The sequence below is a fragment of the Mastigoproctus giganteus genome, chromosome 2 (genome assembly GCF_048544385.1).
Source record: "Mastigoproctus giganteus isolate SK-2022 chromosome 2, ASM4854438v1, whole genome shotgun sequence".
NCBI classification, from domain to species: Eukaryota; Metazoa; Arthropoda; class Arachnida; order Uropygi; family Thelyphonidae; genus Mastigoproctus; species Mastigoproctus giganteus.
In genome coordinates, this window is record NC_143576.1 from 29,179,676 (window position 1) to 29,202,132 (window position 22,457).

General features: G+C 39.0%; 1 protein-coding gene across 1 annotated transcript in view; it reads right to left on the reverse strand.

The window, feature by feature from the left end:
• Positions 1–22,457, reverse strand: part of LOC150089240 (solute carrier family 12 member 2-like) — a 253,122-nt gene that overhangs the window by 115,555 nt on the left and 115,110 nt on the right. The window contains exons 12-13 of the mRNA XM_090389918.1: positions 18,339–18,494; positions 446–545 (exon numbers count right to left, since the gene is read on the reverse strand). Of these exons, the coding sequence (XP_090246044.1) occupies positions 446–545; positions 18,339–18,494 (256 nt within the window). The remainder of the gene's footprint in view (positions 1–445; positions 546–18,338; positions 18,495–22,457) is intronic.

Consider the following 22,457-nt stretch of genomic DNA (forward strand, 5'->3'; position numbering starts at 1 on the left):
CTGACCTTTCCGCATCCTCCGTATTTGGTGGTGACTGGCTTGAACCCCGGTCTAATCAAGAAGCGTGTGCTATGCACTGCTGCTCCTTCCCACCAGGCTACGGAGGCGCCTGTAGGGTAAAGGAAGTGATTATTCCTTTGTATAAGGCAATGGTCAGGCCATGCCTTGAGTACTGTGTACACATCTGGAGGCCTCATTTTAGGAAGGATATAGAGTTGCTTGAGCATGTACAGAGATGGGCAAAAAGATTGGTGAGGGGAACGAAGGGGTCCCTCACCAAGAAAGGCTTAAGTTCTGTAAATTGCAGCAACTGGAGAATTTACATGGCTTTTGTTTTAAACAGTATGATTTTATAAAATTTCTATTTATAAAATTATATTATTAAATATTAAAGTTATCTGCTTCCACCTTTGAGAGAAAACAAATTTCAATCATTAACACTTACCTGAAATTCTTAACATGGTCAGGCACTTCATTCAGTTTCAGAATGGCATTTAGAGCTAGAGAATAGGTTTGAGCTTGGGTAGAAGAACCCCAATTAACATCTGCAGCATCAAAAGAAAATGACAAAGGATGTTATAATCAATTTAACAATTATTAAATTATAATTATTAGTTTAAGTGGTACAAGTTTTTATAAAAGAAGGAGATGAATAAAGGAACAATACTAGAGAAAGAGTTCTCAATTTTGTAACAATAAAAGATGGACATATATCAATATCATTAATATAGAAAACAACAATAGGCCCAGAACTAATAAATACTCTTTTTCTTCTCCGACTCAACCATCTTTTATCCATAACAGTAACTTACCCCTAATGCAACACCGCTCCAATTTGTACTGTCTTTTATATGGAAAAGTGTCAAGTTTTTCCAAAATCTAAGTTTATGATGTCAAAATTATTTTTTGCATCCAGTTCCTTTATTACTTGTATCATAGTATGTAATCTGATTAGTCATATAAGATCACCATCCCTCAAAAATCCATGCTATGACTGCAGTCACAGCATGGATTTGTCTATATGTCATTCTGTCTAACTAGAGGTACAGGCAGAGGTGAAAGTGAATGTTGCATTGCTACATGCAGGATCCTACAAAGCAAGGTGTTTGGGATTTCAGGCTTTGTAGTGGATCATCATGGAACAAATGAATACATGGGCTGTGTTAGAGTAACTAAGAGTAAAAACACATGCATGTATACTTGCATGTACACTAATGCTAGGAGCACTGAAAATAAATTTGATGAATTTGAAGTACTGATTAAGTCATAAAATGCAGACATTGTAGAAATAGGGGAGACATGGTGTCACTCACACCTTAGATTTAATATTCTTTAATATTCTTCTTAATTAAGAAGAATATTAAATCTAAGGCAGTGACGAGTACAATGTTGAGTCAGCTTGGTGTGATATAAGTGCTAGGTAAACAAAATTGAGAGTAGGCGTGTGTTGTAGGCCATATGTATACCAAACAGCTATACAAGGAAATAGAGAGGGTCAGCAAATCAGAATGTCTCATAATGGGGGATTTTAACTTTTCAGATGTTGAATGAAATTTGTGGATTGGTCACTCATACACTAGCATTAGCAAAAGCACAAGATGCAAGAAAGCAAGCTTATACAGCATCAGCAAAAAAAAAAAAAAAAAAAAAGTTCTGGCTTGAATCTATTTAAGCAATCAACTTCTACAACGACAGATGGAAGTTGGTTCCAGCAATCAACCACCCGCTGGCTAAAGGCAAACTTCCGCACATCTATCCTTCAATTGTCTTTCCTCAATTTTAATTTATGCCCTCTCAGGTGGATATTCTGAGCAAGAGGAAGAATTCCATACACATTGAGAATGCTCAAACCATTCAAGGCTTTATACACCTCAATGAGATCACCTCGGAGGTGCCTAGTCTCCAGACACTATAATTTGAAAAATTTAAGCCTTTCTTCGTAAGAGCTACCTTTTGTTCCATTCACTAATCTTGTTGTCCTTCTCTGTACTTGTTCCAACAGCTCTACACCCTTCTTAAAATGAAGCCTCCAGACCTGTATATAGTACTCACGGTGTGGCCTGACCATTGCCTTATACAAGGGAATAATCACCTCCTTATCAATGCTAGAAAAATTCCTGTATATCATTGACAAGACACCATGAGCTACTCTTGCAGACTGTCTGCACTGCTCAGAAAACTTCATATCTGCCTGCACAATTACCTCCAGGTCCTTTTCATTCTCTACCACTGTCAGTATGGTACCACACAGTTGATACGTTACTATGGGATTACTGTTTCCCATATGTAGTACTTTACATTTGTAAATGTTAAACTTCAATTGCCACATTTCAGCCCATCTGTTCAACTTTTCTAGATCCTGTTGCAGCAGTGTTATTAACAAACCTGCCAACCTTCATATTGTCTGCAAACTTGGACATTAAGCCTGATATATCATAATCAATATCATTTATAAACACAGAAAACAACACTGGACCCAACACTGAACCCTGAGGGACTTCACTAATAACGTTAGTACATGATGAGCAGTGTCCACTGATTACCACTCTGTCTTCTCCCACTCAACCATCCCTTTATCCATAGCAGCAATTTGCCTGCAATGCCACACTGCTCCAAATTGGGCAGCAGTCTTCCATGTGCAACAGTATCAAAGGCTTTTCTAAGATCCAAATATATGATATCAAAGTTATTCCTTGCATCCAGTTCCTTTGTGACTACATCATAGTATCCAATCAAATTAGTCAGACAAGACTTCTTCTTAACAAAACCATGCTGTGTCTGAGCTATAATTGAAGTTTTGTCTAGATGATCCTGCAGTGCTTCTTTAACCAGTGCCTCCATTAATTTTCCTGGAACAGAAGTTAAACTAACAGGTCTGTAATTACCTGTGTCTCCCTTTGATCCTCCTTTGTGGGTTGGGGTCATATTTGCACATGTCCAGTCCATGGGTACCTTCCCTGACTCCAGGGAAGCTCTCATAATTAGGGCTAAGGGTTTGCTTACTTCCTTTGCCGCCTCATTTAATATAACTGGATAGATTCAATCCACCCAGGTGCCTTTCTTGTGTTTATCTTCAACAATTTCCCCTCCACTTTACTCTCAGTTATAACAAGATTATCTAGCTTACTGCCAGAGTTTAATACACCTCTGGCATTCCCCTCCCTGAATAGCCCCTCAAGTGTGAATGTCGATGCAACATATATTCATTTAGTTTGTTAGATACCTGAGCAGGATCATCAGCAATTGAACCATCGATATCAAGTGGACCAATCTGATTCATCCCCTTCCTTCTAGAGTTTACTCTAGAAGGAAGGGGATGAAGGGGATATTCTAAGTGAAGAACTCTTTGTTGTTTTTCTTTGAGTCCTTTGCCAAAGATTGCTCGTAATCTGCCTTCCCCTGCCTAACCACCTTTGTAACTTGGTTAGAGACCAGCTTATATCTATCATAGGCTTCTGTGTCACATGTTAATTTATATGTATCCCAAGCATTTTTCTTCTCTGTCACATGTCTAATTAGTTCATCTGACATCCATTTAGGCCTAAATCTTGAAGAATATTTCTTTGTTGGTATGAAAAGCCTAGTAGCTTCCAAGATTAATTCTTTGAATGCTTCCCATTTTGAATTTGCTGTTGGTAACATCATCAGTTGGTTCCACCATATAGAATTTAAATACTGTCTCAGATCACAATAGTCACCTTTGCAAAACAAAAACCCTTCCCTTTACCTTTGATGGTAGTTACCTCTTTGAGTAAATCCCATTTCACCGCACCGTGATCACTGCCACCTTTTCTGACTCGCCTAACTCTGCCTCTTGATGCAGGAAGAATCACTACTGATAATCAGATCAAGAGTATTACCCCCTCTAGTTGCCTCCCAAACATGCTGCTTTAGAAAACAATCATCCAATAAATCCACAAAAGCCTTGCTAGTGTGTGAGTGACCAACCCACAAATTCCAGTCAATATCCGGGAAGCTCATTTTACTCATCTGATTCATTAGGCCTATAACACACACCTACTCTCATTTTTCCTTTCCCAGTGCTTATGTCACACCAAACAGACTCAACATAGCATTGTCCACCCACATGAACTGGATGCATTTCCTTACATTGTGTTTCTTAACGAACAGCATACCCCTCCTCCCTTCCTGTCCTGTCTATCCTTTCTGTACACATTGTACTCCTCAAATTCCAGTTCTGCACTCTTATGTCGGTGTGACACCAAGTCTCTGATATTCCAACAATATCTGCCTTTCATGTCTTGACTAGCACTTCAAGCTCATCGAATTTATTAACTATACTCCTAGCATGGTGTACATGCAAGTATACATGCATGTACACCATGTATTTACTTGTTCCACTATGACTCCCAGCAGTCCTGGAAATTCCAAGTGCCTTGCGTTTCAGGCTGCTGCTCAACTTCATTTCAATAGAAGTAGTGCAAGAATCACTTTTAACTTTGCCAGTGGCTACTGTTAATCTATTATTCTGTGTATCCTCCCAAGCTAGTAGTTTTCTGACCCACCTAACTCTGCCTCGATAGCATCTGCAAATATTCTTGCACCCTTTCTATTTAAGTGTATCCCATCCCTGTAGAAGCAGTCGCTCCTGTTAAAAAGCAGACCAGGCTGAGAAAAATTCTACCCCTTGAGCCTTGCACAATCTCTCCAGGGGCAAATTGATCGACAAGGCTCTTATCATATACTCACTCCTATCGTGTCTGGGCAGAATTGCAGACACTTTCAAATTCAACCTTAACTCATGGCTTGTTTTCAGAATTGTCTTGTACTTGTTAATTAATTTTGCCAGTCGCCTACTCTTAATATCATTAGTGCCAAAGTGTACAACAATACCACCCTTTGTGCCCTTAAAGGATGATATCTGCCCTACAACGTCATCAACCTTTGCCCCTGGCAGACATACCCTGGTCCTGTTCTATCTACCATTTTTGCACAATATGTTCCCCGTTTCCCTGACAATAGAGTCTCCTACAACAACTAGTTCTTTTGGGACAAGTGCATTCTGTCTTGGGGGTTGCCACTGTGTTGCGTGATATTCAAGTGCAAGCTCTGGCATTGATGTGGGCAGCTGAGAGTTTGATGGGCCCCTCAATTTAAATCCTTCAAGGGCATTCACCCTGTCCTTCAAGCTCTCATATAAGCCCATAACAATGCCAAGCTGATGCCTGATTTCCTTCACTCCTTATATCGCTCACATACAAAGACATTCCCCTTACCAATATCATGTCCCGTTCCTGATTTGCTCCACAAACATCAAACACGCAGTGCATTTCAAAAGACTGTGATTCAGAGGACAACCGCCCCCTCAGTTCTCACCTGAACCACAGTACTTCCACTAGTTTGAGCCTTTTGCTTTGCTGCTCTGGTCTGAGTCAAGATTTTTATTCAAGTTCAATAAAATTCCAATACAAAATATAACCCTAAACCTATATCCCAATGCAGTTATAACACTATATATATGTATTTCGGTATCGAATATTATCTCCGAGTTATGTTATATGACTTTCTTATCTTCCCTGTCAACTTATATGTATTAATTTATGATGTTTCATTTGTAATAACTAGGTCGCTATATTTATTTAGTTAAAAAAGTACAATTCAATTGACAATGAAATTTAATAAGATTAATAAATTTTACTAGCAAGACTTTTGTGGATTTCTTGGGTGACTGTTTTCTACAGCAACATGTTAGAGAGGCAACAAGAGGAAGCAATACTCTTGATCTGGTTATCGGCAGTGATTCTTCATGCACTAAGAATCTGCAGGTAAAAGACCAACTGGGTTGTAGCATTGACAGTGTACTAATGTGGAATTTAATAAAAGACATAACTACTGTCAAGAGTAAAGTCTTTTGCTTTCGTAAGGGTAACTGCAGTCTCAGACAGTTTAAATTATGTGCAGTGGGAGCAGCTGATGATATTAACAGCAGCAAATTCAAAATGGGAAGTAATCAAAGAAGTTACTAGACTTTTCATACAAACAAAGAAATTGTGTTCAAGGATTAGGCCTAAATGGATGTCTGAAATGTGGCAGAGAAGAAAAGTGCATGGAATACATATAAATTATCAAATGATACAGAAGACTAGGGTAGATATAAATTAGTCTGTAATCAAGTCACAAAGGAGGTTAGGCAAGATAAAGCAGATTTTGAGAAGTCTCTGGTATAGAATGCAGAGAAAAACAGCAAAGACTTCTATGCTCATATTAATAGTAGAAGGAAGGGGAATAGAAGGAAATTAACAGTATAACTCATGCTTACACTAAACAACTTTGATCATACATGATTTATAAATAGGGGAACGGTGTCACATGTAGCATGAACTGAATTTGCTTATACACAATTCGGCTTTGTGTTTACAAGAAATGGCAGTCAAATGTGGCAGAATCACAACAGCTGAATGCAACACTTACTACGTTGTTTACTCAGTTGCTACATGTGCTCTGCTTTGTTTGTGTGTATCAAACTTGCCTCCTCATTTTTGTTTTTTTTTAATACTGAAATTGTGCTTTATTCCCTAAAAATGAGTAAAATACTTGAAAATGGGATGAAAAGGAAGAGTGGTGGTGAAGATACTGCAGGTTCAGAGAGAAAAAGAAAAGCAGCTAAGGGAAAGAAAGCCAACACGAGAACTACAGCAAACTACAGGCAACTTGCCAGGTAAAGATAAATCTTTATTTGTCCTACCAAATTTAAAATATATAAGTACACTGGTAAGCGACAAATTCCCTTCACGGCAGACAATGCCAGGGGATTACCACAAAATGTGAATAAAAGAATGTCTAAACTATACAAGAAAGGGCAACAAATATACAATAAATATACATGAAAAGATGACATATAAATTGCATTACTCTTCACTACATGTCTGTCTAGAATCCTGGCAATTGTAATACAAAAGTTCATCTTAACATCACATCCACTGATCAACTTGTGCGAGATATACATTATTCAATTGCGTACACAGTTCTTGACAGAAATTCACACAACTACTAGGCAACAGTAGCCTCAGCGAGCCACACTGCGGTTTGTTTCCTATAATTCGGGTCTTCTATGAGCTTTAGTAGGTCAATTCCGATATGTGTTAGGCACTGAATTGATTCTAACGCACTGGCGGGTATAAACCTGTCGGCCATCTTCAGTCTGTTGGTCTTCATTCTCAAGGATTTTGTACCTCTTAATGCAGATGGCGGGATGTGCCACTCACAAAGCTGCCAGAAGCATGGTGATGATATCGTGCCAGTCATCATTTTGATTGTGGTTATTAATCGTTTCCAGGCAATGATGTCTGGTAAACGCTGCAGTTTAAGCTGTTCAGAGAGCTTCGTGGTCCTTAACTGTTGTGGGAGGTGGTGCTTATGGTTTGCCCACTTCAGCAGCCAGAATTCACTTGCATATATTCTCCTAATGTGGGTAGGGGTGGCTGACGCCCACAATTCAGCGCCATACAAAATGGCTGAATACACTGTGGTTCTTAAATATCGTGCGGTTGTTGCAGTCTGTTTCACGTGCAAGAGGTGCTGTTTTGTTGCCCAACGTAAGTAGTTCATTTTCTTTACAGTCAGGTCAATATGAGAGTTGAACGTGAGTTTCGTATCAAATGTTACTCCGAGATCTCTATGCGTCTCAACAACTGGGATAGGTTTGCCATGAAGTTTCGGGTGTACGAGCGTAGGCGATTTTTTGAGCGAGTACACCATGATTACGGTCTTCTGCGGATTTAGGACCAAGCCAAATTTGTCCAAGTACACGAATAAGTTCAGAAGCTTATAATTAACCTGCTCACATAATGCCCTATTGTTCATGGACGGTTGGATAGGTGTTAGGATCTTAATATCATCTGCATAAGTGCATACATCATCCCTACCGTTGCAGAACGGGATCATCATGGCGGTAAAGAGGAGTCCTGATAAAACTCCACCCTGTGGAACTCCTGCATGGAGTTGGCGTTGGAGGATCTGATTATCTGTGCGGTAATAAATGGACCGACAAGTAAGTAGGGCCTGTAGGAACTTCAGCAAATTTCCTTTTATTTGGAAGGCGTGTTGGAGCAGATGAAGTAAGGCATGTACATCCAGACTATCGAATGCTGCTTTTATATCGGCATAAATTATTGCAATTTCCTTTCTGGCTTGGAAAGCATTTAGTATCGTGGCCTGAACTGTGAGGAGGTTAGTTATTGTTGATCTTGCAGTCATTGAATAATGAATTTGTTGAGGCTGCCCAGCTAGTATCTGATTCGACAACTTTGGCAACAGAGCTTTCTCCAGTACTTTTAACAGGGTAGATGCAGTAGATATTGGCCTATAGTGCTCCACAAGGTTAGGCTTTGTAATTTTTGGCATTGGAATTACAGCGTACTTATTCCAGCTCTCAGGGAAAACTCGGCAAGCAAGGATAGAGCTATAAATTGCTTGGAGTGGTTCAATTAGGTAAGGACTAAGACACTTTACTATGAAGTGGGGGACTCCATCAACTCCAGCTGTGTTAGTTAGCCTGAGGGAGTTAATACTCTGTATTAGTGCTTCTTTAGTGATAGGAATAGACTCCATCTCATTGTCAACTAATTGATCCCACTCAAACTCCCTGACTTGAGACTCAGGATATATGCTGGAGAATCTGCTGATGTGGTCCATCCACGCTTCTTTGTCCAGCCTCTGATTTGTGTCACTTTTATGTGTGCAACGAGGTAGCTTTCCCCTGTCAAGTGTGTCTTTTATGTAGCGGTTGATTGCTTTAGATTTTTCCCTATTAAATTTTGCTCTGGCCCTCGAGTAGTTACTTCTATCTTGTGTGTCATTAGACAGTTTCCATTTTCTGTGCAGAGTTTGCTTTAGTTTAAACAATGTAGATAGGCTAGAGTTCCACCAGGTTTTAGATTTTGATGACATCCTTACTACTTTGGAAGCCGGAAATTCTGTTTTTTTTTTTTTTTTTGATTTGGTAGTTGTTGGCGCATCGGCTTCTGTGGCCATATTGCACCTCCCAAGGTTTTTGCAGTACTCTGATCCAAGCCCGAGGCGGGAATCGAACCCGCGACCTTTGGGTTGCCGGGCAGGTACTTTACCCACTCGGCTAGCCCGGTCGGCAGGGAAATTCTGTAATAGAGTTGATCCAACTTGTTAAGAGAGTTGTTGCAAATAAGGCATCACATTTAAGTAGACATTCCCACGGGATACAGCTGGCAGCAAATAAGCATTTATTTGGGTCCAGAAAGGCTGGCGAAGTGACAAGCTGGCTCTTAATTTTTTCTTTGACATTGAAGTCCACATACGGTAGCATTATGAGCATTGCAATTGGGCTATGATCGGATGGAAAGAACATTTCAGGGGGTACATCAATTATACATTTACCAGAAGACAGAATTAGGTCAAGTCTATTTTCACCTCTTGTAGGTTGGTCATTGATAAGAGAGATGAAACATGGCTGTAGTTTATTTAACATGGTGTCCAGTAGGTTGTTGAGCTGTGGTGTAAGGTTGAAATCTCCACATACTATATGGGTGGCTGACACATGTAATTTGTTGAGAAGCCAGTCTACTACATTATTTATCATTTCTAGACTAGGGACAGGTGGAATGTAAATGACTGCTATATCCAAGAGTGCTGAGTGGACTTTTAGAGTGACGAGTAATGCCTCATAAAACTCTGAATCTGAGTAGGTGACCGAGATTGTTTGAAGTGCTATGTCACGTACAAACAGGGCTACTCCTCCACCCCTCGCTACAGATCTGGATTTGAAGTAGGCATTGTATCCAGCAGCGTCAGCAGCGACCAGAGACTCTTGATGTGGCTGGAGCCAGGTCTCTGTAAGACAGATAACATCAGCAGACCGTGACAAGAGCATTTGTTCCAATGTGTCCAACTTGTTTCGTATGCTCCTAACATTCTGATAAAAAATCTTCCCCATGGATAATGGTTTTATCTGTGTCCTAGTAGGTCTTCTACGGGGTATAGTCTTACTTTGTATCATGTGTCGGGTAGCGACTATTGTAGAAATTCGATTGACATCTGAATGGCGATCCGGTAGCGGTTCAGTATCCTGTGTAACTGACGGGGTACATATATTCTGCGATGGACTGGTTTCCTTCCTTTGGCGTCATACTTGTGAGTTTGTGGTTGGCTTACTGGGATATACATAGCGAGGTAGTTTTAATCTCGGCTGGCCGTTGTGATAAAAAGGTCTGATGAGAGCTCCCACTGGCCAGAAGGAAGTGGCGGCAACATTATTAATATCTTTTTCATCACACTCAATTTTGAAGGACGCATATGTGGCTGCCCTCTTCAGTAGGGTGACTCTTACAGTTATGTTCATGAGTCGTAGGCATTCAGACACAATTTGGTCTGGAGTAGTCTGAGGGTCGACTCGGGAAACAAAGATTGCTTTAGATTGTTGGATGGGTCTTGTGATCATAGGTTTTATTCGAGAGGAGAATGATGCACCTGACAATCTACCATAATTGTTATTGGTAGGGTATTGTGTAACAGCTGCCAGGATGGAGTTGTTTGGGCTGTATCCGCTACGACTAGATGTGTAGGAGGGGACGGGAGGTCTTTGAACAACTTTTCTTTTGAAGAAAATTTCATTTCTGTTCCCATATGATTTGTTATTCAGTCTATTCGGCATAAGGCTACTGAGATAGTGTGTAGCATTCTGGATTGGCGGGCAATCCGGCAGACTGGTACATGAAGTATTAGCTTCTTGATACGGCCACTCAGTAACTTCTTCATTAAGGCAACTTGCGACTGGATTATTTGTTGTGGATCTGTCGATGCATTTTCCCATATGAGTTAAGTGGTCTCTCTGAAACTCAGTTGGTTGGTTTGTGTAGAGATATCTGGCCTTAGGACCTACCGCATTAGGGTTATTTAATGTGGGAAAAATGATATTATTCACACAGCAGTCACTCGATGCAGGTGTGAGACTTAACTTCTCCGTTCTATGACATGAATTGCTTGTGCTCAGTTTATCCTCATGAGGTACTGAGAGATTAGAATGCTGCCAATTCTGAGTTTCAATTTCTAGCGAAGGATTTATACCGTTGATAACACTAGCTTCTGGAACTGATTGAACACAACTCGTCATGTGTTGACGGTTTTGGGTGCCTCTAGTATCATGACCATTAAGTGACCTCACCCTTGGTTGATATGACGTGTGTGAATTGACCCTGGGGGTATTCGCCATCGTACCCTGATTGTCGTGATCTTCAGAGAGTTTTAATAATTTGGCTTTGACTAGAGACATTAGTTGAGTGTCGATTATCAGATGCCTTATTTCGTTCGCTATGAGTTCCAGTTTTTGGTCGTCTAGGCGAAGGAATGTAGTATTATCTAGTTGTTGGTACTCCGCTTTTTCTTTTGTTCCTAGGCAAGGTTCCGCAGCCGAGTTTGATACTTCACTTGGGGCGTCTAGACTCACGCTGTGATTTATTTGGTTATATTCATTTAAATTTACACTTACAATAGTATTTCCACTGTTAGCAGTATCAGTCAGGGTTTCATTATAATGTTGGCTGACATACACAATACTATCACTAGTATGCCGCCGTCTGCATTGATTTCTGTAGAGTTGCGCTCGAAACGTACCTGGCTTAATGGAGGCGGTAACATTGCCTTTGACATCAGCATCGTAATACCCATTCACGGGAGGCTCTATCCCGATATCAAAATCCATTCCAGACATTAGTGTAGACACGGCAGGTTGGCTGTGTTCGCCGGCTATTTTGTCATTCTCATTATGTCCGGGTGTTTTCTCCGGCATCAGCTCATCTGTTTTACGAGCTAATAGTACGTCGCCATACATAGAATCTTCGACGCTGGGTGGCACCTCACATGCAGATTCAATTTCATTGACAGCTACAGCGTTCGGTGAGCTGTATAAGACTGCAGGACTTACAAGACTGTTGCCAGCGTTGGTTACCGAAAGAGGCTTCGCTTTATCTATGTTAGTGGAGTTATTAGGTTGCGCTTCCTTTCCTTTCGCTTTCGTCCTTCTATTTGGTGGTACCTTCTTATTTACAGGTGTTTTGCACGCTTGGCACAGGTACGATTTTTTCTTAGAAGCTGACAATTTTGAGAGATTATTTACGCAGCAAGCCCCTAGGCTAAGTGCGCAGCTGACACACTGCACAGTGAGAGATGCAGGCTTTTGACACTGGCTACATGTGGTTTTTCCGGCGCACATGACGTTCTTCTGGGTAGGGCTTAGCATATTTGAACTCCGACAAATTTTACTGTAGTGAACTTTCAGTATTCTGCTTTCAACTGACTTTTCAGTTAAGCTCAGAAGAGGAGTTACTTTCAAGACGATTTGCTACGGTGACTTTCAGCAGATTTAATTACAGACTTCAGGCCGCTGGCGCTAGGGAGGAGGCCATTAGGGAATTTAAAGCACTTAATGATCGAGGGAATTAATCAGGCCTATTGTGTGGCAGCCTTGACCTGGTGAGGTTTCTACTTACACAATTGGGCCAACTTCGCAATACCGTAGTTATGATTGCAATATATGAGACGAAAAAATGACAATAAAAATTTACCTGTCATGGAGAGTTCTACGACAGCTCCATCAATGGGCGGCAAATACTAAACGGAGTCTTGTGGTATTGGATTCATCATGGTACACAGTTATTAACACTATATTTTTAGCACTAAACGCGGAGCATGAAAATGCGTGGCCGCACGGTCGACGGCTAACGCTATTCTGTCAAAATAAATTTTCTGTTTATACCCCGGGACGACCAAACGGTCAGAGGAGTTTTACAAGATATACAGAATACAAGAAACAACACCGTATTCAGCAGTCACGGGCTTGAACCCCGGTCACTCAAGGCACGTGTACTTATGCACCCGCGCGCCTGACCACTAGGCTACGGCGGCCCTCAACTGGTTTACTGCTGCCGCACTTTCTCCTTGCATTCTCGGTAAACATATGATGCACGTTATCAGTAGTGGCAGTAGAATTCAGGAACAATTAGCATTAGCATAGACAAAATATATTGATTGACATGTCGGCATGACAGATGAAGTTAGGAAACCTTATTTTCTAACTAGACCTTTAATAAGAAAGAATGTAGAAATAATAAAAACAACTTTTATAGCAGGAACAACTCAAAGTAACAAAAGAAAATTAGATCAAGACACAAAGAATTGGAAGCTTGGGAACATCTGTTATCTGTTTGGATAGAAGATCAAACAAAGAAGAGATCAGGAACAAGTTTGCTTATGATAAAAGCAAAAGCATTTCAATATTTCATTACATAAAAATTGTAATTACGATTATTTATTGCATTTGGTAATGTTTTGGTTACAAATATGTGTTCAGTCTTGGGTGTTCGGCACCCAACCCTATTTTTCCCAAAGGCCTGTTATTTATATTGCATTATTTTGCATTGCATGAGGGTTTCTAAGAAAACTAGTCTCCAGTCCGTGTTACATGAAGACTGACTGTATACTGATAGTTTGAATATTCATAATCTAATGGTAAGATTTAAGCCAAAAGTGGCACACACAATATATGGCCAGAGGCAGTGATGGCAGCTTTCTGTTATCTATAAAAATATTGGGGGTGCAGCAAATTTACAAGTTTTATTCATTGTACGCAAATATTCCTCAATCTGTCATTGGGGGCTTTGACAACTAGATTAATATTTAATTTGAATGAATAATGCATTCATTAATGCAAATAATGTCGGAATGAATAACAATTTATATGCACATAAGGTGTTATTCATTCAGCCCACAACTTAACTGTATCCATTTGTATCCAAGTATGGAGACCTTATCTGAAAAAAGCATTGAGCCTCTTGAAAGGGCCCAAACATGGCAACTCACATTAGCAGAGGCACATGATGCAAGAAAGCAAGCTTATACAGCATCAGTCAAAAAAAACTCCTTTCCATTTCACTGATCCATTCGTTCCAAATGTTTGTCTAGTTGTACCTTGAATTTATTTAAGCTATCAACTGCCACAACAGATGGAAGTTTGTTCGGGCAATCAACTACCCACTGGCTAAAGGCAAACTTCTGTACATCTATTCTACAACTGTCTTTCCTCAATTTCAGTTTATGCCCCCTCAGTTTTGTAATCTGAGGAACAGGAAGAATCCCATCAGCATTGAACCTACTCAATCCACTCACGGCCTTATACACTTCAATCATAATAATGTATAAAGCCTTGAATGGTTTAAGCATGCTCAATGCTGATGGGATTCTTCCTCTAGCTCAGAAAAATCACCTGAGAGGGCATAAATTCAAATTGAGGAAAGACAGATGTAGGATAGACGTGCGGAAATTTGCCTTTAGCCAGCGGGTGGTTGGTTGGTTGGTGGAACAGACTTCCATCCCTTGTGGTGGAGGTTGATAGCCTAAATAAGTTTAAGGCTCAGCTGGACAGGTATTTTGAACAAACAGAGGGGTGAAGTGGAAGTGGGTTTTTTTTTTTTTTTTGGCTGATGCTGCATAAGCTTGCTTTCTTGCATCAAATGCCTCTACTAATGCTAATCAGATCGCCTCGCAGGTGCCTAGTCTCCAGAAGGGTTTGCTTACTTCCTTTGCTGCCTCCAGTTAAATTAAAGGAGGCAGGAAAGGAAGTAAGCAAACCCTTAGCCATAATTATGAGAGCTTCCTTGGACTCAGGGGAGGTACCCATAGACTGGAAATGTGCAAATGTGACCCCAATTCACAAAGGAGGATCAAAGGCTAACACAAGTAATTATAGACCTGTGAGCTTAACTTCTGTTCCAGGAAAATTAATGGAGGCACTGCTTAAAGAAGCACTGCAGGATCATTTAGACAAGACTTCAGTTATAGTTTGGACACAGCATGGTTTTGTTAAGGGGAAGTCTTGCCTGACCAATTTGATTGGATACTATGATGCAGTCACAAAAGAACTGGATGCAGGGAATAGCTTTGATATTATATACTTGGATCTTAGAAAGGCTTTTGATACTGTTGCACATGGAAGACTGCTACACAAATTGGAGCAGTGTGACATTGGAGGCAAATTGCTGCTATGGATAAAGGGGTGGTTGAGGGGGAGAAGACAGAGAGTGGTAATCAATGGACACTGCTCATCGTGGACTAATGTTATTAGTGGAGTACTTCAGGGCTCAGTGTTGGGTCCATTGTTGTTTTCTGTATTTATAAATGATATTGATGATGGTATATCAAGCTTAATGTCCAAGTTTGCAGATGATACAAAGGTTGGCAGGGTTGTCAAGGACACTACTGACACTATGCTGCTGCAACAGGATCTGGAAAGGTTGAGCAGATGGGCTGAGAGGTGGCAAATGAAGTTTAACATTGACAAATGTAAAGTGCTACACATGGGAAACAGCAACCCCAGAGCAACGTATCAACTCTGTGGTACTACACTGCTCATCGTGGACTAATGTTATTAGTGGAGTACTTCAGGGCTCAGTGTTGGGTCCATTGTTGTTTTCTGTATTTATAAATGATATTGATGATGGTATATCAAGCTTAATGTCCAAGTTTGCAGATGATACAAAGGTTGGCAGGGTTGTCAAGGACACTACTGACACTATGCTGCTGCAACAGGATCTGGAAAGGTTGAGCAGATGGGCTGAGAGGTGGCAAATGAAGTTTAACATTGACAAATGTAAAGTGCTACACATGGGAAACAGCAACCCCAGAGCAACGTATCAACTCTGTGGTACTACACTGACAGTGGTAGAGAATGAAAGGGACTTGGGGGTGGTTGTGCAGGCAGATATGAAGTTCTTTGAGCAATGCAGACGGGCTGCAAGAGTAGCTCATGGAGTATTGTCAATGATATACAGGAATTTTTTCAGCAGGGATAAGGAGGTGATTATTCCCTTGTATAAGGGAATGGTCAGGCCACACCTAGAGTACTGTATACAGGTCTGGAGGCCTCATTTCAAGAAGGATGTAGAGCTGCTGGAACGAGTACAGAGAAGGGCAACAAGATTAGTGAATGGAACAATGCTCTTACGAAGAAAGGCTTAAGTTTTGCAAATTACAGTGCCTGGAGACTAGGCACCAGCGAAGTGATCTGATAGAGGTGTATAAAGCCTTGAATGGTTTGAGCATGCTCAATGCTGATAGGATTCTTCCTCTAGCTCAGAATAATCACCTGAGAGGGCATAAATTCAAATTGAGGAAAGACAGATGTAGGATAGACGTGCGGAAATTTGCCTTTAGCCAGCGGGTGGTTGGTTGGTGGAACAGACTTCCATCCCTTGTCGTGGAGGTTGATAGCCTAAATAAGTTTAAGGCTCAGCTGGACAGGTATTTTGAACGAACAGAGGTGTGAACTGGAAGTGGTTTTTTTTTTTTTTTTTTTGGCTGATGCTGCATAAGCTTGCTTTCTTGCATCAAATGCCTCTACTAATGCTAATGCTAGCTGCAATTTTCAGAACTTACCGTAAGCATTTCTTCATAAGAACACCTCTTTGTCTGTACTCGTTCTAGCAACTCTACATCCTTCCTAAAATGAGGCTTCCAGACCAGTACGTAGTACTCAAGGTGTGGCCAGACCATTGCCTTATACAAGGGGATGATCACCACCTTATCCCTGCTCGCAAATTTCCTTTATATCATTGACAAGACCCATTCTGGCAGAATGGGTGTGCACTGCTCAGAAAACTTCATATCTGACTGCACAATTAACCGCAGGTCTCTTTCATTCTCCACTACCTTGAGTGTAACACCACATAGTTGGTACATTTTATCTGGGGTTATTGCTACCCATATGCAGTACTTTGCATTTGTCAATGTTAAACTTCAGTTGCCGCTTCTCAGCTAACCTACCCAACTTTTCTAGATCCTGTTGCAGCATTTTTTTTTATTCCAAGACCTCGGAAGTTGAAATTTTCATTATACAACTAAGCTATTTATCTCTCTAAAAGATCATTTTATAATGGAAATTGCTCTATACTTTCATCATTATCATATGTTCCATTACAAGAATCATTTTTGAACACTTTTGTGATATTTTTTTAAAACACATTTTTGGAGGTCACTACCATGAAACAATAAAAACAATTTGCACTTTCCAGTTAATTGGGCTTTTCTGTTAGCGCAATCTATTATAAATGGGTAGTAAACTCGATCTTATTGCATTTGCGATAATACCAATAACTGGAATTCTGTGGGTTTTTATGTTACGGTATTATGGTGAAATGAGTTTCCCTTCACTGAAATCTTCAATCGCATAAAAAACATAAATAAATTTTCAGAATCTTCTCTTCATTCCTATTTATTTAATACAATGGTGAAGGGAAAGGGACCAATGGAAAGTGCAAGTGCTGGCAGTGCTAGGAAATGAAACAAAATTGATTTAGGAATGAAGATGATTAATTAAGAAGTACAAAGCAGGACAAAGTTTGTCATCTATTGCATGGAATTAGATCTCGCTGTTTCAACAGCGAATACTATTTTAAGGGACTGTATGTGTATAAAAGAACATGTTAAAGGATCAACGCATTTAAAATCAACAGCAATCACAAAACAGCTTTCAGGTGCTATATCGAAGATGGAAAAGGTATTAATAATATGGATGGAAAATCAGATTTAGAAGAACGTGCCCCCGAGTCTAATGTCCATTCAAGCAAAAATTATTTATCTAGATATTAAGGATAAGTACGGAAAACCAAAAGGTGAACCATTAAGGATAAGTACAGTGAAGCCAAGTTTGTGGCAAGCAATGGGTGGTTTAATAGGTTCAAGCATTGCACTGGTTTCCAAACAATTAAAAGTATGTGGTGAAGTCGCCAGTGCCAATTATGCAGCTGCAGAGAAATTTTGTGATGTGTTGGAAAAGACCTCTTCTAAATCTCCACAGCCCTTAACTTCTGCAGCGCCGTGCTTATCAGCTGGAGAGTAATTTCTGGCAACGATGCTCGAAAGGAAAAACTTGCTGACATTATGCCTGTCTCCTCTCTTTATGCAATTTTATAATTTTGAAATTTTTGTAATTTTTCTGTGCATGAGATAAAAAAAAAAAAAAAACGAATAAATAATTCTATTTATATGTTTGTCGAACATTCCTTTTTTGCTTCAAATCAAATTTGCGAGTGCTGCATGAGCATTTAGGGAAATTCTGACTTAAGTAGGGTTCTGTGGAATGCAACCCTTACATAAGTCAGGGAGTGGCTGTATGTCTTTTCTCACTACTTCTAGTCATTTCTTTAAATAGAACTGTTATAGGTTTTCATTATTTTACTAATCTAGTTAAAATTTTAATAATAATATAAATATCCATCTTACAAATATATTATCTTGATGGTGATAATAATATTGAAATTCATCATAGCATATATTTAATTCTACAGAATACTTACCTGGTTTTCTGTGATATATACAAAGATATAATATTAGAGTAACTGCAAATGTGGCTAAAGCTGTTATCCAATTCATTATAAACATCACTATCAAGCAAAGCAAAAATCCCGCAAAGCTCAGCCACATGTTGTAATATTTAAAAGCAGGACGAAAACCTATTAAAAAAAAAAAGAGAGAAAGAAAAAAAGAAACAATCAACATTAGAGTTGCAGACTAATGTCACTATTTTTGGTTTTTCGTATTAAGAAATTTTACGCAGTAATGACAATGCACAATATTGTGTCCAGCAGTAATACTGTGTATGTGTATATATATATATATATTTTTTTTTTTTTTTTTTTCTTTTCAAAATAATACTACACACCCAAATCTTATTTACATTAGACAAATATTTTCCAAATAATATAAACAGAAAATGAAAATTCCAACATAAACAGACACTACTTTATGTGGCATACCCCTATACTTAAATTAATGAACTATTCTTAAGATGATATGAAACGGTCGTATCCAATATATGGCCTACAGGCCAGATCATGCCTTGGGGGAAGGGAAGATATACCCAAACATTTCAAGCAAGTAAGTGCATTGAACCTTTGAGGCTAATCATGAGAGCATCACTGGACTCAGGAGAGATTCCATTGGATTAGAAAAGTGCCAAATGTATCTCCAATACATAAGGGCAGTTCTAAGAGCGAAATTACAGACTAGTTAGTCTAACTTCAGTAGTAGAGAAAATCATGGAGGCAATGATCAAGGGTGGAATTCAGGATCATTTAGATAGAAATGGAATTCTGAAAGACTATCAGCATGGTTTTGTTAATGGAAAATCATGTTTAACAAATCTGGTTAGCTATTTTGACAGGGTCACTCATGAGCTGGATTTAGGGAACAATTTCATCATTGTTGATATGGATTACGGCAAAGCATTTGACTAAGTCCCACATGAGCAGTTACTTTATAAGCTGGAACAGGTTGGAATCACAGGGAAAATCCTTAGAGGGATAGCAGGATGGCTTCAGGGCAGGAGGGAGAGGGTTGTGATAAATGATTATTCCTCAGATTGAGTTCATGTAAGAAGTGGGGTTCCCCAAGGATCAGTATTAGGACCACTATTGTTTTTGATTTTCATAAATGACATCAATGAAGGGATAGAGGGCATGATGTCTAAATTTGCAGATGATGTGAAGATTGGTAGAGTAGTTAATGTTCACCGCCAAGCACAGCTTCTTCAGAGTGACCTAGATAGACTTCAGGGATGGTCAGAAAAATGGCAGCTATGCTTTAATAAGCATAGTGTAAGGCAGCGTTTCTCAAACTGCGTTCCGTTAAAAATTGCAATTAATAATTAAAAAAATAAAATAAATAAATTTTGCATATTTGTAGCATACACCACTTCTGTATCATTATAATATTTAGCATAATTTTTTTTGGTTATTAATATACTGGCATAGACTAATAATTAAACAGACCATGGAACACTATTTTGGCGGGCTTTGCATAGAGAGGTATGCGTAGTGGTAACGACAACAAAAAAAAGTATCAATGTGGTGATCTAGTATGCCATTCATATGCGATTTAGCCTGGAGTACATGGGTTGAAGAGGTGGTAGCAAACCGATATCATAATTAAACTCACTTCCTTGTATACATTTTTTTTTGATAATTATTAGTATTTCGAAATATTATTATTAAAATATGTGACCATAGATAAAGAAAGACATTGAGCTTCTCGAAAGGGTCCAAAGATGGGTAACTAGCCTGGTGAGATCAGCAAAAGGACATCGATATGAGAAAAGACTGAATATATGGGTTGCACAGCTTGGAAACTAGGCACCTTAGAGGAGACTTAATTAAAGCGTTTAAGGCTCTGAGCGGCATGAGTAAAATGAATGAGGACGAAATTTTCACGGTTATAAATTATTCTAGAACTAGGGGCCATAAATGCAAGTTATGAGGGGGAATGTTTAGACTGGATTGCAGGAAGTTTTATTTTAGCCAGAGAGCTATAAATTACTGGAATAAGTTACCTACATGGATGGTAAAGGCTGACAGTTTGGGGAAATTCGAAGGTCAGCTGGATAGTTATCTACAGGAGGAGGGAAACAAATGTTGTCTATTTCCTTTTCTTTTATTAATTAATTATTTTTTTAATTTTCTTCTTATTATTTTATTCTTTGTTTTGGCTGATGCAGCATAATCCATAGGTTTCCTTGCACCATGTGGCCATTGCTAATACTAATTCATGATAATCAGACCTCTCTCCTGCATGTGGAGCAGAAATGAGTAACTCAGATAACAAACACATGCTGGCTGCATAACACATACATTTGTGGTCATTAAGCTTTGAGCTCCCTTGTCCTTACCTCACAAACTACAAACATCCACAAAATATTCTTTGTGGATGTTTGTAGTTTGTGGAAGCTGGCAGACTTTTGGAGTGAATAAGCTTGCTTTCTTGCATCATATGTCTCTACTAATGCTAATGCCAAGAAAATGAAGTGGCATACAACTATAATACTATGCATACCCATGGTTCTTTGTTTTGATGTTCTTTTGATGATTATCTTTTAGAAAAATTTCTAGATTAATCTAAAAACAATGCTAACTCCATTTAGTATTGGCCATCTAGCCAATTTACTCCATTTGGTTAGCCATATGCTGTAAGGAAAGCCAGGCATATGTTGCACCGAGGGGGCACATGACAACTGTAAAGTCCTCTTGAATTCATGGCCCCTGGTTCTAGTGTCATTTACAACTGAAAATTTAATCTTCATTTTATTGTCTTCTTTCATAACATTATAAACTTCAGTCCCATCTCCTATAAGGTAAAACAAAGTTACAGAGCTTTAATTACCAAACTCTGTAGCCCATATACAGTAGACTCTCGATTTTCCAGGACAGATGCTAAAAAAAAAAATCCTGGTTAATCCAAAAATACAGTAAGTTCCCGACATATGTAAGAGATACGTTCCAGGACTTCTAACGTAAATCGAGTTTTACGTAACTCGGGAATGACTAAAAAAAATATTGCTACCATATCCCTGATATGCCAAAATTACAAAAACCACATAATATCCTCAGAAGAATAAAGAAAATAGTTACATATTTTTAATTAGTTCAATTAAAAACTTTATCTGGGTACAGTGTTGAAGTAGCCGGAGTGGTACATAAGAAAAGAAAACATAAAAGGAAGAAAAAATGCATGTTATTGTACTGTAAAAACTGATTTGTATTTCGTAGCCTTGGTTATTATAGTTGACCTCATTGGTGTCGATCGCTTCACTGCTTCTTGTATTCTGTCTTTCTACTTTATTATTGTGTTCACTGTTGCCACTGACAAATCTGAATTCCACGCGATACTTGTTAATGTTTGGCCATTTTCATACATCCTTATTATTTTAATATTCTGATCCAACTCGATTGCTTTCCTTTTCTTGATAGATTTACCAGTACTGCTGTCATTTATTCTCTTAGGCGGCACCATGATAACAGTCAAAATTAAATTTTCTGAAAAGAACTTCGCAGGGTTAAGGCGAAAACTCACTATTATCACCCACGTGAGCTCACATTTTACTAAAACACATTTCTGGAGGTCACTGCCATAAAACAATAAAATCAATTTGGACTTTCTGGGTTACTGGGCTTTTCTGTTAGTACAATTCATTATAAACAGGTAATAAACCCTATCTTATTGCATTTGCAATAATAACAATAGCTGGAATTGTGGGGGTTTTTAAGTTATTATAGTGAAATGTATCCCCTTCACTGAAATCTTCAGTCATATAAAAAAAATATAAATAATGTAACGCAAGTCTGAACTACGTAAGTTGGGGACTTACTGTATTGAAAAATGTTCATCAACCTACGTATGGCGATAGATAAAAAAAACGAAAAAAACTTACCATGCACTATTCGCGTGTCCAATACGATGCTTCCCTTTATTTTTTACAATGACGCGTATGGTTTGGTCACCAACATTATAATGGTTCTTTAGAGATTTAAGGGATGCACCATTTTCAAATTTTTGAATAATTTCAAGTTTTTGTTTAATTGAAAGCACAAACTCTTGCGTTGCCAATCATTTGTGATTTCTTAAAAAAAAAAAATTAGTATAAA